The 17,474-nt window shown below is 29.4% G+C and overlaps 1 protein-coding gene across 2 annotated transcripts in view; it reads left to right on the top strand.

Moving 5' to 3' along the window:
- Positions 1-171: 171 nt before the first annotated feature.
- The window catches only part of PolA2 (DNA polymerase alpha subunit B), a 39,408-nt gene continuing 22,105 nt past the window's right edge, over positions 172-17,474 (top strand). The window contains exons 1-10 of one of the 2 annotated variants that reach the window (XM_087152531.1): positions 172-430; positions 3,022-3,158; positions 5,175-5,260; positions 6,176-6,206; positions 6,287-6,357; positions 8,700-8,976; positions 10,143-10,298; positions 11,912-11,974; positions 13,565-13,616; positions 16,187-16,305. In XM_087152531.1, coding sequence (XP_087008657.1) covers positions 349-430; positions 3,022-3,158; positions 5,175-5,260; positions 6,176-6,206; positions 6,287-6,357; positions 8,700-8,976; positions 10,143-10,298; positions 11,912-11,974; positions 13,565-13,616; positions 16,187-16,305 — 1,074 coding nt within the window. In that variant the 5' untranslated portion in view covers positions 172-348. Of the gene's footprint in view, positions 431-3,021; positions 3,159-5,174; positions 5,261-5,534; positions 5,675-6,117; positions 6,207-6,286; positions 6,358-8,699; positions 8,977-10,142; positions 10,299-11,911; positions 11,975-13,564; positions 13,617-16,186; positions 16,306-17,474 lie in introns of those variants that run through there. The other variant, XM_087152532.1, reaches the window with a different exon arrangement.

Raw genomic sequence — 17,474 nt, 5'->3', positions numbered from 1 at the left:
AGCTTACTTTCTAGCAGTTATTTTTAAAACAAATTTAATTAAACTATTAATTTACTATTTACTACTTAAACTATAAATTTTATTAAATTAAAACTATTTTTCGTAACTCACTCTTACCCCGAAAATACATTTGAATTATAAAAATAAATGAACCGTTTTATGTTGAAAATCAGTTCCAGGGCTGAACTGTTTTTGTTTTGTTTCGATAATATTTCCCGCGCGTTTTGTAAAGGAAATTGTGGAAATAAAGGAAAATAAATCTCTTGTTATAGATATATATATATTTTACTAAAATTTAAATTATATCACTGATTTGAATGTTATAACTTTATCAATATATATTAAAAGATGGACGTCACAATTAATGAAATAGCGGAACAATTAGATGAATTTTGCATATCTGTTCAAGATGAAGAAATATTACGAAAACGTAATAAAGCAATTTCTTTTTTTTTTTCTTTTTTTAATAAATAATAGCTGATTTTAGTTCATGTTGTTTTTTAGTGTTATCATGGAAATTATTTTACTCTGATATATTTGTCGCGTCTAATCTTTGACATCAGACTATCTACTAATTGAACATAATCTTTTTTCCTTTAATAATACAGGATTCGAAGTCCTCCTATAAATTCTATACTTCCTAAATATATATTTTAAAACCTTGAATAACACCCTATGCTGTCTCATATTATCAAATTAGTCCTATAAATCCTATTTTTTCCACATTGTTCTGTTCGTATATAATTATCGATGTAAAATACTTGGTTTTTTGTAAATTGGGATAGATACAAAAAATTCGAAAATATTTGGATATTTATAAATTTCTCAGAAAATTGAATGGTTATTTGTTTACAATGTTACATATATTTATGACAGTTAAGTTTTGCCTATATTGTTAAGGGTTAATTAATTATTTACTTTAAGAAGAAAAAATTATTAATAAAGTTTTGAGAAGAAAATGTTTTTCAGTTGAACATGTAGATTATAGAAATCATAGTGCTATAGTAGCGAATTCTTGCAGTTTAATTCTCCTTGAATTCACATTTCTATTCATAAATCACTATATTCGTGGTTTTAAAACTAACTTTTAAACTAGGAAAGTTTTGCCAGAAATATATTTTTGAAATGCAAAAATTATTTGTTTGTTAAATAATTCATTGTAGACAGTTATTCGTGCAAAACTTTTCCTGCATATGAATATTGCACTGTTCCTTCTTCGATCTATATTTAGTTGTGATAACTTTCTGAATAATAATGATGCCAATTTGTGAGCAACTTAAATTGGTTCTTTCATAAATATTCTTTCGTTGTTTCTGAGAAAAAATGCCACTTTTAGGAGAAATTAGAGCAGTAGAAATGGGTGAAGGGGTATTGTAGGAGGGAGCTTCGTCAGAAATGCTGATGAAACTGGCTTATTTTATCAGCTCATGCCAGATAAAACAATGGCATTTAAGGGAGAAAATTGTAAAGGCGGTAAAAAATCAAACCAGAGGTTAACTGTTCTACTTTGTGCAAACAGTACTGGAACAGATAAACTGAAGCTGTTCGTTATAGGCAAATACGCTAAACCTAGATGTTTTAAGAATGTGAAAAGTTTACCAGTTGACTACAAGGCAAACAAAAGAGCCTGGATGACAGAAGAAATATTTAACAACTGGCTGCTTGATGTGGATAAGGAGATAAAAAGAAAGAAGAAAATAGCTCTCTTAGTTGACAACTGCACTCCTCACAACAATCCTCCAAATTTGAAAAATATAAAATTGTTTTATTTCCTCCCAAATTGCACATCGATTCTACAGCCATTAGATTTGGGAATAATAAAATGTTTCAAAGGATACTATCGAACAAGATTAATTCAGAACGTTGTTTATAATCTGGATAATAAACTCCCAAATCCTTATGCAGTTGATGTAAAAAATGCATGTGATTGGATTTCCGGAGGGTGGAATTCATTGACACAATCCACCATCTAAAATTGTTGGAAGAAAGCTTCTTTCTTTGAGGATAAAAGCAACGGAAACGCAGAAACTGAGCTTACTGAAATCACTGATGAAAAAGAAAAATGTGTGGCAGGCTTAAATTCGATTGTCAGTGATTTCCAAAGATCATCTAATACATCATTTCTGTTTAACGCAGATGAATTTTTAAGTTTAGATAATGATGTGTTGGTTTTCAGTGGTGCAAGTCATGAAGAGATTTTAGCAGAAGTTATCGTGGGTGATCAAAGTGATGAGGAAGAAGCAGCTGACTGTTCTCAAAACAGGACTCAAATTTCACCCGAGAATGCCATATTGCTAATTAACACTTTGCAAGATTTTGTTGCAACATTATCAAATGTAACTGATGTTCATTTGAATTCATTAGATGGACTGAAATCTATGAGCATGGAAATGGCAATTGCTTCCAAAAATAACCAAACAAAACTAACCGATTATTTTTCTAAATAATTTCTGTTTTGATTCATAAAATTGTAAGTAAATTTTTCTTGTGTGCTGTTTCTTAATTCTAAGTAAAATTTTCATTTGGAGCCTATAAAAGAAGTTTAATTTATCATTAGTTTTAAACGTATACTTTTAAATTTCAAACCTGTCTATAACGATAACCTGCCTATAACAATATTTTATTTAGGTCCCTACAGTATCATTATAGACAGGTTTTACTGTATTTTAAAAAAAAAAGCACTTATTCTCTTATATTGGAAGATATTATGTTCAGATAAATTGTGTTTAGCAAAGTTATGTTTACTTTAAATATAAATAAATCAATATTTATAACTGATTTGTCAGTTCCAGGAAAGGGCCAAAACTTGGCAGAGATACTGAAATGGCGATCTCTCCTAAGCTTCTAAAAAGTTTCAATAAAAAATTGATCTTATCAAAGCTGATGAAATATCTGATTCAATTTTTTGACGTAATTTAAGTTACCAAATAATTTTACTTTTTAACTGTTAAAAAATATGCAATTTGCATGTTAAGTTACTATTTTAAATATTTCCATCCTAATTCTGTCTTTCATTTTCAGTTAAGGAGCTTTGTTTTGTTTATAGTTGTTCAGCTGAGGATATTGTTGCTGAATGGGTATCCTATTGTGTATCAAAAACTGTGAAGAAGGAGTGCATTCCACCCACACTACAACTTCTAGATCAGTTGGATAAAGAAGTACATAAATAATTTCATTTCATAATTCATTAAGTTGAATGTTTAGTGTTTCCTACTGCTAAATTTAAAACATGTTCTAACAGGGAGTGAAGCATTTTTTGAAAGTGCTTAACAATGCTTAATTTCTTTTTTTTAAAAGACCATAAAGGTGCTTTTTTCATTGGGTGTTTTTAACAAAATGTTTAGCTTCAATACTCATTGTATTTACATTTTAAAATTATTAAATTTTTTTTGATCATTTCATGAAGGAAATACTGAATCAAGTAACAAATAAAAATAAACATTTTTAGGGGCCATTCACTAATTTACACTTGTAATAACAATATATTAGTTTGCTTATTTCTTTAGATATCTTTATAAAGTCGGTATGATTAATAATATTTATCTTGTTAATGTTTTGTTGAACAAGATCAGGGCTGTAGGGCGGATAATCAAACAACTCCCAGTCAAATTTCGTCAAAACAGCTGCTGTACGTCGAGCCGTATGTGGACGAGCATCGTTGTGTAGGAGCACAACACCTGCAGTAAGCATTCCACACCTCTTGTTTTGAATTGAACGGCATGTCGCAGTTTCTGCAATATTTCACAGTAATGGTCAGCTTTTACTGTTTCACCACGTGGAAGGAAGTCAATAAGAGGAATGCCCTTCCTGTCCCAGAACAACATGCACATCACTTTCCGTACTGACAGCGTCTGTTTGAATTTTGTACTTACCGAAGATCCACTTTGCTGCCAATGCATTGGCTGCTACTTGGTTTCCGGGGTGAAGTGCGAAATCCAAGTCTCATCGCCTGTGACGATCCTGTTGAGCAACTTGTAGCCGTCATCGTGATACCGTTGCAGAAATGTCAATGCTGCTCCAAATAGACCCATTGGCAAAAGCCTAGTGTTGCAATATCTTGAGCTAAAAATACCGTTTCATTTCCATTTAAAGTTGTTTTTCTGTTAGGATAATGTTTCTATAAAAAAAATTTAAAAAAACAGGTGTTATTTGAAAATTTCAAAATTTTGTTTCTGAGAGAGCTACTTATTTATTTTTACATCATTCTTCAGTGCATAGATCATAACACATATGTACAAAATTTTATTTCATTCACTTAAACAGTACACTCTTCAGGAGGTTGCATGCTGACAAAGTTATTTTATTGTCACCCTGTGTATCATGGTTTTTATTTTAAAATAAATCACTGATCCAATGATACACATCAACTGATGTATATCTAAAATTTCTGACTGTGATATCAGACATTTTAATATTTAGATTCTATTTGAAAGTAATATTAATGAGTTAGAGATACAAATGTTTTAATCTTTTGTTCTGGTGCTGATATTAAAAATGCTAATAAATGTAAGCAATATTCTTAATAAATTACAAAATAAATTATAGAAGATTCATAGGAATGCAAAAAAAAAAAACACACACAGTTGGTTACTAATACATTTTAGTCATGGCAAACACTGAACCCATTGTATAAACAGGACTTTCACATTCTGATACTCAGAAAAAGGTTTTGAACTAGATCTGTAACTCACTATTACTGAGCTTGGCTGATGAAAATATTCCAGCTACTTTTTATAAAAAATTCAATAGCCTTTGTATCTGTTAAACAGCATAATAGATCAGAGGTCTGTCAGGGCCGAATTTACTACCGTTTAGCGGTACCTTCACAAATTCAATTTTAGGTAAAACGGTAGTTTCACTAATTCAACTTTAGGAAAAACGGTATTTTCACAAAATACTTTTTCTTAAAATTTTATTTTTGTCTCCCTTAAGAAACGATAAATCTATATTTTTACCATGTTTTAGTGTTGACTTTTTAATATAATTTTTAATTTTTCACAAATTATGTCAAAATTTTCACAAAATAGATACTTTTAAGAAAAACCTAGACAGACCCCTGTAGATAAATGTAGTATCTAGCTCCTACTGTGTATTAAATTTAGTCATTTGTAATTAAAATACTGTGTAATTTATAATGTCATAAATTTTTTAATTGATTTATTTTTATTTTTTAGAAAGAAATGAACTCCAAATCTTCGAAATCAAGAAAATCTCAATCAGTATCAACTCCAGTTTACAATTCTAAAACAATTGATTTAAAGTATCCTTTCATATTTGAAGTAGGAACAAACTAATTAAAAATAGTACAATTTTTAATAAAATAATTTATTTACTTAAAACACTGTTTTACATGGTTTCATGCTACTAATTTTTGTTTAATTTTTTTTTATTTTAATGGCGGGCACTTGGAACTATTGTCCATTGGCCACAGAAAGTGCAAGAACTGCCCAGTGAGCACCTGTATCGAAGCCACAGCGGTGGAGCAGAGTCGCCCACGTCACACTACCAAAACCCGTTTATAGGGCGGGTCACATTCAGACACAAAGGAGAAAGGACATAGAGCACAAATAGAGAGAAAGAAACATCCATGCCTTGCCCGGGATTCGTACCCAGAACTTTTCTGATGTAAGGACAGTTCCCTGCCCCCTACACAGGCCAGTCGGCTGTTTAAAAAGTATTATATCTAAGATTTTTATTCGCTAATGTTTACATTATTCAGTTTTATAAAATATTTGGATTATCTGCTGTTTGCTTTTTTTTTTTTTTTTTTTTTTTTTTTTTGTTTAAATATCTATTTTAAAATTCTTAATTATTGAAAGCTGTAAATAAAATCTATTTTCATTACTTTGTTTATGCAACTGTAGTTTATTATCAAGGTAATTGTGACTTTGAGCAAAAGTATGATAGTTATTCTAATATAGTTAATTTCAGTTTGAGCAAATCATTTCAAAATTTTGGTGTTAAAAAAAATTGGGGTGAAGGAATATTTATTTTAAAATGAGGCAGCAGATTTGTGAGATGAAGCACCCGAGATAGGTGTAGAAAAAAAATTTCTATGGCTGAAATACGATGAAAAAAGGTTTCATTATTGTTGACATTTAAAATTGGTGTTTTTAGTCTGATGAATTTCTCCTCTAACCCCCTATACAAATGTGTGTCCTTAAAATAACCATAGATCTTCTGAACACTTTGAATCTCCAACAATGGTAAGGAAGTTAACACAATAGATTTAACTCTTATTTTCCATGAAACAATGAATATGTACACATTTATTTATTCTGATTAGGACAATCGAAGAAATTTGTCACTTCTTGATAAAAGTCCACAGTTTTCTCCCAGTTCTATGACACCTTCATGGTATAGTATGATTTTAATGTGTTGAATTTATACTTTAAATGTTTTATTATTTTGTGTTGTGTAAATGTTTTATTACTTTAGATTTGATTTTGCTTAAAGCTCAATAATTCATTACTTTGTGAAAAGTTACCATTCAAACACATACTGATAAATATAATTTATGCAGGATGTTTCACAAAAATTGGGTGAAATTTTAAGAGGTGATTGTAAACATCGAAACAAATAACCTTCATTGAAGAATGCATGTTCAGAGTTGAAACACAAAAGGCTGTTGTACAAGGCAAAAATATACAAAGAACAGATAAGTGACAAAAGCAAGTTGTATTGACATTACGTAATAGGGGATTTGAAAAAGAGAAAGAAAAAAAAACCCAGCTATTAACTGTTGCTACTCATGCAATTCAAGTGTGAAGAAAGATTTTGCTTTTTTGTATGTGAACTTTTGCCTTATTTGATGAAACACCCTGTATAATAAAACATTTTAAATTAATTGAAAAAAATTAATTATCAACAAATTCTCTTCAGTAAATGCAAATGTAGTTGAGCCACATAGTATAAATTGATGTTACATAGGTGGACAGCAGCAAAAAAATTATTCTGGGAAACAAAGGCTGCCGCGTGGGGTTGTATAGGGGAGAGAAAAGTTGATCGCCAGAGCTGGTGGTATCTCGTCATCCGGAATCTATCGTGGACAAATCTCAAATTTACATCAGATGTACATCAACAATGTTGCTCAAAAGGTTACGCTAGATTGATCTTCAGGTCAGGAACTTCGAAGTTGTTGCATATGGAAGACATCTCTAAGTTGCCATAGCTAAAAGAATTCTCTGGGCTCCATAAACATGACCAATCCTTTTATTTAATTGTTTCAGTTATAAATAGAATACATCAACTGTTCATGATTTATAACACATTTTCAAGTCCAACATGTGGACTATGTCCTCCCTGTGTGCTCCAGGGAGAAGATAGTAATTTAAATTAACATTGCAAAGTTGCAGAAGATTGTATTGAATTTAATGATGCGTCAAATAATTAGAAAATAAAGTACAGAATTTAAAATAGTGATATTAAATACTTCGAAGAAAATCAAAAGTCTTAGAGCACACAGGGGGAAAAGCATCTAACATGCAACCAAAAAAATAATCAACCGCTCTCGAGCGTCCTGCGGTAAATACTTGTCTATCTCCAAAAGATAGTGTCCCCTCCTTAGTGGTAGCGAGAATCTCTAAAGACCAGCTAGGAGCCGAGCCCTGGAGATCTCGCAAAGGCAACAAAGAGAGCGCTTCAGTTGGAGACAGCCCAGTAGGTATTTAGAAAAAGCGAACATTGTGATGATCCCATGATCACATCACAAATTCCGATCATGGGATCATCACAAAGGCATTCCAAAATCATTGATTTAAACAAATTGAGAAATCAGAATTATGGATCTTTTCGCTAGTATAACACAAATGAAAGTAAATTAGTGTGATTCACTTATTATTTTTGTAATGTGCAAGAACTATTGTAACTGTATTTAATTTTGCTTTCCCAGAAATTGGATTCCTGTACAAATTACAAATAAAACGCAGCAATAGTTTTATTATTCTTACTAATTACCATATTTCTTGCACTATTTGCAGCTCCCGCCAATAGATGTAAGTTGATGTACTGTATATTATTTTCTGGTCCTTATGATCTAGTCAATCTCGAGCCTTAGCACAATTTAATGTTTTTAATAAAGAGCTTCTTTCTCCATGGTGCTTAAAGATGCTTATTTTCGTTTTTTGAACGCCCTTAAATGTGCTTTTTTATTGGGTGTTTTTAAAAAGTACTTAATTTTCCCTTTTCAAAAATTAGATTTTTTTCTTTATCATGTCGATTTTTGCCACGTATTAGGCAAAAGCGCGGTTTTCACATTGTTCTTTTCAACATTCAAACACAATGCATTTCAGTGTACTGTCGATCTGTGGCGTATGAAAGCCCCAATCATTTTACATGTTTGATGAAATACTTGAGAGTCTGCATGTGCGTATACTGTATACTTAGCTGGGCTCAGTGAGATTCTTGAACTCTCATGTGCTACTCTGCTGCATTTTGAAAGATATTCTCAATTTCAGACTTTATTTTCCACCCTCTGAAATAAAACCGAAAAATCTCTTGATCTCTATGGTGGCTAATATAATCGAGAAAAGAGTTCTTTGTCAGAAACTAGTTATTTTATAATGATCATGTAAAGTATTTGAAAATCATTTTGCTTTTTGTTAATGTATATAGCGTTTAAAAAGTGCTTATTTGTTGTTGAAAGATTTGTCTACGCACCCTGTTCTCCTCAAGTAAAAATTTCATGTTTTATTTTTCAGTTTTACACCATCCCGAAAATATGGATCAAGGAATAATGCCGGAGACGTTTGCCTGTCTTTCGGATCTGCTGATGTAGAGTGGAAGCATTCTGATGAAATTTTGTGTAGCATAACTGCCTTTAACGAAAGCATTGCTCTTCAAAAACCATATAATTATATGTGTGAAAAATTAAGAGACTATGCTTCCATTTTGAATGATATGATTCTGGATGCTGCAAAGTTGTTTGAAGAAAAAAATAATATTGAAGATTGGGGACATATTCAATTGCCATCTATGGTAAACAAAAAATATCTTTTTCAGGGTGCATCTTTTTTCAGGAAAAGGAGGCTATTGGGAGACTTTTCTGTGCTGCTCGTGATGTTTTTTTAGCATAAATCGGGTTGACAACCCCCTGGATCATCTGAACACAGTTTTTCCTTAAGAAAATTTTAAAATTATGAATTGCAAATTTGATTCATCACTTTTTAATGAGTTCAATTTTGCACAGATTCCATTGTATTTTGATTCTCGGTCGCCTTTTCAATGGCTACCAAATTCTGCATGATTTTGAAAAGCTCAATTTTTAATACATTATTATGATCCGTAAATTTCGAATTTGAATCATCATTTTTCATGCCTTATATATATATTTACTAAATCATTTATTGATAAAAGGGAAATCTTTTTAGAAAAGGTATCCTTTTTTTTCTAATGGAAAAGTATTTATTTTTTTTACTGAATTCTAGTAATTAATTTTCTACGAATACACTAATTTTTTTGTTATAAAAATTTAGTGCTAGAACGCTAACGTTTATATAAAAATTATCATATTTGCCACCAGCTTTACTAAATGGATCATGGTGTATGACAATAAGTCATTTAATAAAATTGTAGTCATATTATTGAAACATTTTTGTTCTTATTAAGGCAACTATTTTCATGCTTTAGGCTACTAAAAGCAAATATTTTGTTCATTTTTTTTTTCTGTGGCAACCCTGCTTTTTGAATTTTACAAAATAATGATCAGCACTCAAGAAAAGCTTCAGCATGACCTTGACCTTGTTTGAAGAAAAAATATGTTAGTTACCCAAATATTCCGGATAATTGGATCTCTACTGTAGAATTTAATCTTATTTTATTAACATTCAATTATTCTAAGATACTTGGAAAATGTTGCAATTGTTGTATTTTCCAACCTATTCAGCCATTACTATTGTTTGATCATCTGATTAAAAATTTACAAAACATCTCTAAAGCTAATATTATAATTTTTTAATTTTTCACCTCGCAAAACAGCTTTCAAACAAAAATTATTGTGTGTCTTAATTCTTATTACATGTCTTTTTTATTCTATTTTTGTAATGTCATATCTGTGTTTTCATTTTTTTTTTTTTTAAAGTATTTAATTGTTGATTTTATGAATAATTGTAATAACTTCGATGAATGTTTGTTTCTTAAAACAGGAAACAGTTCCGGTTGTCGGGCGTATTTGTTCAGACAATACTGGTCGATTAAGTGCTTCTTCGCTGCTGTTAGAAGGATCTCAGGAAACCAGCTCTGGGCAATGCATTCCTTTGGATGTTAGCAGTTTAAAACAATTTTCTTTCTTCCCTGGACAGGTATAACATTAAAAAAAAAATTACCATTTTCTTAGCTTTAGTTAGAGTAAAATACAAAACTTGTATTGATAAAACTACTTTGTCCTTACTTGTTCTGATCCAAAAAAATTCAAATTCATCAAATGAAAAAGAATTAAAATTTCTTTAAATCTCTAGCACTAACTGTTGAGAAAAAATAGACAACAAAATCACACGAATTGGAGACTTCAAAGAGATGTTGCGAGATTGCTTGTTGTATTAAATACAGGGTATCCACGCACATGGAAAGCCGTGAATTTCGGTATTGAACAAAATTTGTCATGATTTTAACTATTTTTTTTAAAAAAAATCATGGATAGTCATGGATTTAGGTCACCGAAAAATTTTATTTTTAAAATGGAATTCCCCCCCCCCCCCAATTTTATGGTGTTCCGAATATCTAAATTTGTAGCAAGATCCTCATTTAGAGTCATATTTTATTAAAATATAAAAAGTTTTTATCATGTTCTTTAAAAATTATGGTGTTTTTTCAAAAAAATGAAAGAGAAAACATTTCTAGCGCAAAGTATCTTTTGAACTTCTGCGATTTCAGAATTATTATTTATTTTTTTTATTTTATCAATTTAAAAATATTTACTATCGGTATAAATTGAGTGTTTCAAAAAATTAATATACTCTTTAATGCGCAATTTGAATTTCACAGGCTGAAATAATGTCAAATGAGAATTACCAGAATTTTAAAAAGTGCTTGGAAATTCGTTGCTGGAAAACTGGAATCGTCACATTAAAAGTAAATTAATCAAATGCAAGAAGACATATTTTGAAAATAATTCTGCTAGGGAAGAAAACAACATATTTTGAAATATTCTCAGGGATGTAAGAAAAAGCAGAAATCCGCTCTTTTTTTCCCAATTTTATAAAATCTCTGACGAAGTTCCAAAAATTTTATTTTTTGGGGGGTTCAATTATTACAGCCCCCCCCCTCATAGCTGCCGAAGCCCAAACCGCCTGAACGATAGCGTACGGAGAACGAACCTTTTTTCCCTGCAGTTGGAGAAAGCATGATCCTCAGGAGAAAAGGGGTAGAACTTCGACAAGTGTGCCAACCATGACTTCCACTGTGGAGCAGAAGGAATGAGGCTCTTGGTTGCTGAGAAATTCTAAATTCCACCTTTTGCCTTGTGTCTCATATCATTTGATGCATGATTTCTATAGGAATAATCATCGACTTATCAACAGCAGTCGATTTGATTACTCTTAACAGCCAAAACTTTGCTATCTCATATTCAAAAATAAGGGGAAGATTTATACATAGAAATAAACCATCAATAGTTTTTAAGAAATATAACTTAAATCATGATGTACTTCTGAAATGACTTGTAAAGACTTAAGCATTTATTGAAACTTCTTTTATATGTTGATACTTATTTTACTGTTAAAAAAAAAATATTTAAGCATATAGATTATCAGTTTTTATACCTCAGTTTGCCTCACTATTTAAAAAAAAAATGAAACAAATTATCTTTTTTTACTGAGGCAAAGAATTGGCATTTTTTAACATCCATGTATTCTCAAATTTAGATTTAATTTTATGCAGGTTATTTCATTTTAAAGTTTCTTTAATAACTTTTCAGATTATTGCTGGTACTGGGGTTAATAACTTAGGAAAAAAGTTTATATTAAAAAGCCTATTTGAGGTATGTATTTATCACCAACAATGATATATTTGACTGTCTCTGTTATGTCAAAACCTTTAACTTATTGAATAAGCTGCTTTGTTAATTTCTACTCTTTATTATGCAGTGAATTAGATCTTTTATCACAAGTGCAACTAACTTGCTCCATTTCATATTAACTTAAACTTAGTTGCTCATCTTAACTTCATAATTGAACATCACAAAATTATGCCTCTTTAATCTAAAATTTCAAATAATCCAAATTGATGTTATTTCAAGTTAAGAATCCTACAAGTTCTGATGATAAAATAATTTTGCAGAATCATCGTGTGTACTAGAGTTGTTTAAGCGTCTAATTTAAATGTCATATAAAGTGTGATATAGTTAAAGGAAGGGGGGAGTGCAAATTTGCATTGTAATGTAACAACAAAAATTTTAATGTGAGAATCCTAATGTATGTGAATCAGTTAATCGCACAATTTGTTTCCATTTTCACAGAATGTCTAGAAATAACTGGACAAAGTTTCAAACCAAGTATTTTATTTCCAACCAAAGTTTTAAAGATTTTTATGTTAAGTATTTATTCAAATATCATACAAACATGCGTAAGAAAAATGGTCCAGTTAACCATGCATAATATGATATTTCTGCTCACAGAACAATGTGTGGCATTTTTTACTTTAATTTTTACAACACAATAATGGCCTCCTTATTCATCAGACTTGAGTCCAATGTATTTCTTTGGTCCATCTTTTGACAAAAATTTGTTCTAGTCTTTAGATGAATTTCGCATTCCTATAAAAATGATTTGGAGCGAATGGTACTAAATATTGGTTGGTTAAGCTGAGACTAATTACAAAAAATTTTGTTTCATATTTACTAGTCTGCATTAATGCTAAAAGTTGTCATTTCGAAGTTTTTTTATTGTATGTTGCTGGTAGCAATGTTTCTTTGTTTATTTGACAGTTTGGTTGTGCCATTGCAATAAGCATTCTAATTATTTTGTATATGTCTTTGAATTATTTCTTAGCTGCAAAAAAAAAAAAAAAAAAAAAAATCCAGATGCATTTCAATAAAACATGAATGATATAGTCTCATCCTGTTAAGCAATAAAGTATTTCCAACAAAATTAACAGCATTGCCTTTAGATTATTCTGTTTTCTTGTTATTTTCTATTGTTACTCCTTACAATACATTCTTAGTTTTCATAAAATTTACCCAGCACTTATGATAAGTATTTAAAAAAAAATTTCTTGTGCAGAATTCTCTCAATTATCCAGGTTAATAAGTATAGAATAAACATGTCCAGGGTAACAGAATAAAAAGACAACCATCTATTCTACAGTAGAATGTGTATTCAAAAGTAATTATTTTTTATGAAATATTATAAATATTAAAAAATGCATAATTATTGTAACTTTGCTATATTTTGTGTCTTTTTTTTTTTTAATCAGTTGGTAGTAAAATATATGACCTCCCCCTTTATTGTGTATTTATAAGTAAGTATGAGTTATCAGGATTTGTGTTTTTATTTTCATCTTCTTCTACTTGAAATACAATGGAAATAAATTGAGTTATTGCACAAATGTAAAAATTGGAAATCTTTTTTAGGGCTTGTACCCACCTGTCTCTTCTAAAGCTCCTGACTTGGCTAACTGCATAGGTAAGCTTAACATCGTCGTAAAACTTTTAATTTCATTTCAAATTACACTTTAATATCCCTTTTACTTAATATGTGTACAAAAAAATTATGTTTAATTTTAATGCACTGTAAAATGCAATTAATATCTTAGTGTAAAATAAATATTTTTGTGTGTTTTAAATAGAGATATATTGAATAATTTAATGCTCAAACAGTGTCATGAAAATCAAAAATTATATTTTTATTGGATTTTAAAAAAAATTTGTATTAAATAATATTTTCAATTAACTGTATTTATTTTTATGGAGTGTTGTGAAGGTCTTAGCTGTGATTGTGGATAGTATGTCTATGTGGTGCACATTATGATGCCTGACATTGGACAGTGTGCAAAAAAATAAAATGAGACACCCTTGAATAATTTCTGATCTAATCATGCACTACGCCTCAATCTTCGTGGACGTGTCTTCAAATATACTAATTAATTAGTGAAGATGATATTTTAATCAGACAGAACAACATACTTTCTCTGAATAAACATGCCTTTTTTTCGATGGATTTGAATTCATGACCCCCAAAATATAAGTCAGGTTTGGTAAGGTCAAAAGTTTGGACCCCTTAATATTAATTTTACTTTTTTCGTATTTCATCATATTTCTACTTTTTAAGCGAATTAAAAATTATTTCACTGAAATAAAAAATTCGTTTTTTTAAAGATAATTTCATGCAAAAAAAAAATTTTTAGTAACTATGGGGACCATATTTCCTCCTTCCCCAATATTTTAAGGGCCAGAAACCAAAATCCACCAGAAAAAAGGTATGTTTATTTAGAGAAGGTACGTTTTTGTATCTGATCTTTTAACTTAAAATATCGTCTGCACTTATTAATTAGCATATTTGAGGCTTGTTAATTAGCATATTGATTTTTGACTATTATTATATTAAACAATAAAAAAAATTTTCTTAACGTTATATCTTGCATGGAATTATTTTTGCATAAACAAATTTTATAACTGATTTAAAGTTATCGAGATATTGTATTGTGGAATGCAAAAAAAAGTAAAATTAACCTTAAGGGGTCCAAACTTTGGATCTCTCTCTCCTAACCAAACTATTGGGACCCTATTTCATTTAAAAAAAGGTATGTTTATTCAGAGAAATTGCGTTTTTGTGTTTGATTTCGAAACTTAAAATATCGTTTTCACTTATTAATTAGCATATTTGAGATCACTCCCTTGAATCATCAAGTTTTAGTCCTAGTAGTGAATATCTGATCATTAGATCTTTAGTTATTCAGGCTGTTTATATTTTGCATTCTGTACAGATCCTAACGCTCCTTAATTGGGTAATATTTAATATATAGCATTCCTTAATTTGATTTTTTTCTTTTAGATATGCAATTAAAATATTCATTTTTTACAATAAAAAATACAATTGGAATTACTGAAAAAAATACAGTTGAATCGTATGCATGTCATTCATTGGACAGTAAACATGTCAATTCTTTTATAGTTGTTCAACATTTCAGCAATACAATATCTACAAAGCATATTATCTTTAAGCAGTCAAATTTTTATCCTTTGCAAGAGAATCATTCACGTTTATACAAGATTTTGACTTCATGTTTGATTTTGTAGCTTACTTAGTGAGAGACTTCCCTATATTAACAATAATATCGGATTTAAATATAAATATGATTTTTTTTTTTTTTTAATTTAATGGCAGAACCTGAAAAATTGCTTACTAATTATATTTAAGGAAAATTATATTGAACTTTTTCAAAACTTTCTCATTAAATTTACAGTATTTAAAAATAATTGTTGTAACTGACTAAATATACTAAGAAAAATCCACCATAAATTCAAATGATTTAAAATTGTGAGTTTTTGAACTTTTTTTTTCTGTTGCATGTTACTACTTTAAATAGTTAAAAACTTTGCATGCATGCAAAGTGTTGTGAGTTAGACAAAAATTTTTAAATTTTATTTTTACTATAGTGTATGCATTGCTGCCAATTCTACTGGATTTACCAGTGAACTACTGGATTTTGCCATTTTAACCTGCTCTACTGGTGTAGTAAATTTTTAAATATTTCGGAAAATTCCCTATAATTGATTAAGTTTTCGAAAAAGGTCCCTATTGGAATAGAATTAATACACAACTTATTGCCTGCTTGAATATTTAAATAAATATTAATACATGAAACGAGACTCATTTATAGTAATCAGCTTAAAACTTTTCGCATTAACTATTAATAAAAAAATATTCGTATTTGCTTTTCATGAAAACTACTTAAAATTGAAAGTTACAGTAAGGGTTAATAATAAAAAAATCAAATTCATTTAATGCAGTCCATAAATGGACAATATTGCAGACCTTTTATCGTTATTAGTTTAATAAAAAAAATTTCATTTTGATGATAATAAAAATCCCTAAAATTTCCTACATAAAACATATTTAAAATATTATGTAACAGCTATCGTGAAATTTATATTGTTAGGTAAAAAATCTATTGGATTTTTTTCTATCCATGTTGGCAGATATGATGTCTGTAACTAAGTCTTGTGTTTCAATAATTACGATAACTTTTCTAGAGTCTTTGAGTGTTGTAATAGCTGCTGGTCCATTTGCAACTTCTGACACATTTTCATATGAACCACTTTTTGATCTATTGAAATATATCAAGTCACATCAGCCTCATGTTGTTATACTGGTAAGTATGTAAAAGATTTAAAATTATTGTAATGAATATTTTATTTTATTATTTAAAGTATACTTTAAAAATATTTATTATTAACTTGTAAAATAATTTCTTTAAATAAATAATTAATAATAAACAAAAGTTTAATGTTTTTAACAAAATATTAAATATATATATAAATATAATATTTTGTTTATAATAAGTTTTTAACTAAGTTAATAAAACGGTTGTAAAATCTACTCTAATTACTAAACATACTTCTGTTAAAACGAAATGTGTTGATAATATTTCCAGGAGTATTCCAAGAAATCATTTTCTTGTCTTAAGGCCCTTTCTACGCTGAAAGACAAGTCAAATTGAAGGAGCTATGGGTGGGAGAATGGGAGGAATAGGCGCGGACATAGGGGGCGGAGATATACTGAGCGACCATGAAAGTCCGGGTTACACTTTTTGGCAAAACTCAATATTTAAAGGGAGCGCCAAAAATAGATCACGCAACTACACTTATTACTTTTTCACTGTTTTTGGTGTATAAAACGGAGGTAGTGTGGTTCCTTGTTACTCCTCTTATTTATTTAATTATTTTTACACCATTCATATTTCCTCATCATTCCAAATATTGGTAATATCAAATAAAATTTAAAATAATGTATGACACTGTCGTTTATTCCTTCATATTAGGAATGCCTTAAAACATTTACTCTGCTCTAGAAAAAGATTTATATTATAAATATTAATAGTCTAACAATAATTTTGTATAAATTGTTTTGGGTCTTTCAATCTTCTTTCTGCGTATCCCCAACAGTAAATAAATATTACAGCCTCGATATCATTTTGAATTTTCTTTCACTCACGTAACTATGTAATATAGCGTGTATACAGTAATTACATCTCCGAATATTTCAGACCATATTTTACTTAAGAATTAAAGAGCGCAAGGGTTTTACTAAACCGGGGACAATTAACTTGCATTTAATGGTGATCCTAAAGGTATATTCAAAGGTTTGTTTTATATTTCTGATGTTATTGAAAAATGTGAAAACTGTATTTTTCATGATTCACGACGAATAAATCTTAATGTCTTTTTCTACATTCTCTTGGAGTTTCAATAGATCTAAAAAAATACAACTGAAAAATTAAATTATAAACTTTCAAAAATTTAATTTTAATGCATGCAAAAT

Source organism: Parasteatoda tepidariorum, chromosome 9 (assembly GCF_982258835.1).
Source record: "Parasteatoda tepidariorum strain Cologne lab strain chromosome 9, Ptep-v5.0, whole genome shotgun sequence".
NCBI lineage: Eukaryota > Metazoa > Arthropoda > Arachnida > Araneae > Theridiidae > Parasteatoda > Parasteatoda tepidariorum.
This window is presented reverse-complemented; position numbering and strand designations above follow the sequence as displayed.